The sequence below is a fragment of the Bidens hawaiensis genome, unplaced genomic scaffold (genome assembly GCF_021521415.1).
Source record: "Bidens hawaiensis isolate Kalapana, Puna unplaced genomic scaffold, B.hawaiensis_p1.1 tig00041678_1, whole genome shotgun sequence".
Lineage (NCBI taxonomy): Eukaryota > Viridiplantae > Streptophyta > Magnoliopsida > Asterales > Asteraceae > Bidens > Bidens hawaiensis.
The window spans coordinates 64,300-66,882 of record NW_027497378.1 but is presented as its reverse complement, the minus strand read 5'-3'; the positions used below and the strand labels follow the sequence as shown (position 1 = coordinate 66,882).

The window sequence follows — 2,583 nt, the reverse complement described above, 5'->3', positions numbered from 1 at the left end:
TTTAAATTACAATCAACCAATAATTTTAATATTTTACGTAAATTAATAGCATCTGAAGGCGTGTAGCCCAACAGTATCATGTAGTAAAAGGGATCATTCTCATGTGGTTGTTGATTTAGAAGTAAAATTAGTAAATGTTGTAGACACTTGTAGTCTCGTGATGAATATTGATGTAGATTTAGAAGTTGTTTAAAGGGTGTTAGTTGTTATTAAAAATTATTAATAATAACAATAAAGAAAATAATAATAGCAGCAGTTTAAACTTTATACAGAATATGAATGTTTCATTACATCATACTAAACCTTTTATGTAAGGTTTATTGAATTTTAATAATCCATATTAAATGGCATTGACAGATAATAATCCTTATTTATTTTATCGTCACTGGCGTTCACAGATTTTAAAAAGTTAGCCCCCAATGATCATCCGTTAAAAAGGACTTAACGGCGTTATACTTTTTTCCGAATTTCAAACTAATGCTGTAGCTTTGATCGGAAGAGTGACACGAGTCGATTGATATAAAACTAAGTTTGAAATGGTGCTTCAAATGGTTTGATTTGTGTTAATTGTAAGTTCAAATACCCGAATTTAAGCATCGTTTCGTATCCTCCTTCTGATCAAAAGCCCTAAAACATTAGTTTGAAATTCGGAAAAAAAATATAACGCCGTTAAGTCCTTTTTAACTGGAGACCATTGGGGGGCAACATTTTTAAATTTGGGACTGCCAGTGGGAATAAAATGAATAGGGATTATTATCAGCCAATACCATTCAATAGAGATTATTAAAATCCAACAGACTTTATGTAATACACAATTAACATGTCAAATTGATGACCAATTTGACTCCAGAAGCAACAACATAACCAATTATGGAAACAACCTATGCATCAGTACAACGGCTAGCATGACTACACGATTGTGGAAATAAGAGACGCTTGGTCATAAATACATGATTGTCCTAAAATACCATCAAGGCGTTTTGGATGCTTTGTCAATGGATGAAAAGATAACTTTCTAGTTAAATATGTTCGGATAAGAGAAAGTACAAGACAGGCGATCCCTAATAAAGTCTTCACTAAAGTAAACAAAAACAAAATCACGAACTCTCACTAGATATGTAAATTCACCAGCCGTTAATAAAAAACATAAATTCACCAAATATTAGCTGACTACCCGTCAAGTCAATACATAATAAAACTAAACCGATGCAAATGTAAAAGATCTTTTATAGAAATAATAATATTCTCACAATTTCTTATAGAAAACTAGAGTTCACCCGAAAGAGATTTCTCATAGTTTTTCAGCTGCAACACGAAACCAGAGTTGGGAGCGGCAACAGGTCGTTTACTTTTCACGAGCTTCATGGCTTCAGGAAAGCTCATCCCGTGTTTCTTCATCAAATAGGCCACAACAATACTCACACTGGATCAAAAAACATATAGCTTCAGATGATCATAAAATCTTTTATAAAACATTCAATATTTGACCAAATAAATAAACAAGGTCAACATTTAAAAATAATTTCAAAAAACCAAAATCACCTTCTGGATTTTCCCACAAAACAATGCACCAACACACCACCCGTTCTTTTCGCTTCATTAATGAAACCGAAACAGTCATCAAAGAATTGAGCAATATCTACTTCTTCTCTGTCATGTACTAAATCAAAGAATATTAAATGGTTAGAAACATAAAAACTTTATTTGAACATAAATAGAACAACCGTCTTTAGGGGTGCAAACGAACCGAGCCGAGCTGGAGCTAGACTATGCTCGAGCTCTATTTTCAAAGCTTGAGCTCGGCTCGTGAGTAGATTTTCAAGCTCGAGCTCGGCTCGTTTACTATATATCAACTATTTTTTATATAATTATAATTATTTTTAAATATTTTTTTCTATTATAATTTTATGTATAAAATAATATATATTATTGAGTTATTTTTATTTATTTTTTTATAACATTATATATATATATATTAATTAATAATTATTAAATATATATTTTTAAAAATTATAAATGACAGGCTCGCTTAGGCTCGCGAGCCGCTTGAGCTCCATAAGTGAAGCTCGGGCTCATTTATTAAATGAGCTTACTTTTAGGCTCGAGCTAGGGCTTGGGCTCGATTAAGCTCGGCTCGATCGAGCTTTTTAACGAGCCGACCTCGAGTAGCTCGGCTCATTTGCACCCCTAACTGCCTTACCATCGACAACTTTGTAGGTAAAGTCATTCGGGTGTGCAGGCGGAATCGAAGAGGCAACAGTTAAAATGTGAGTAATGTTCAGACTTTTTAACAGAGTCTTGTTATTTGCAGCTCCAACTGAACCCAAATAAAGACCCTAAAATATTATACCAAAAGTTAAAAGATTGATTAAAATCTTAAATATTAATAAATATAATGTTTTCATTGTTAGTTTACCTCTTCTATTTTAGATGGAACTTTGTCATCTTTAACACTTTTTGTAGTATAAAATACTTTCAAAAGTGCAGCCATTCGCTCCTTGTACAGGTCACTAAGACTATCCATTGCGATAAAACTGAAGCAATTCATTTCTCGTTTACTGTTAGTCGATTTCAAAAGCCAAA

The 2,583-nt window shown here is 32.6% G+C and overlaps 1 protein-coding gene across 1 annotated transcript; it reads right to left on the bottom strand.

The window, feature by feature from the left end:
* Positions 1-1,255: 1,255 nt before the first annotated feature.
* On the bottom strand, positions 1,256-2,583 carry LOC143593102 (dual specificity protein phosphatase 1-like). Its single transcript, XM_077072834.1, has 4 exons — positions 2,417-2,583; positions 2,201-2,336; positions 1,543-1,660; positions 1,256-1,423 (listed from the first exon to the last, which is right to left on the bottom strand). Exons 1-4 carry the CDS (start codon positions 2,546-2,548, stop codon positions 1,267-1,269), a joined length of 543 nt encoding a protein of 180 aa, XP_076928949.1. The 5' UTR covers positions 2,549-2,583; the 3' UTR covers positions 1,256-1,266.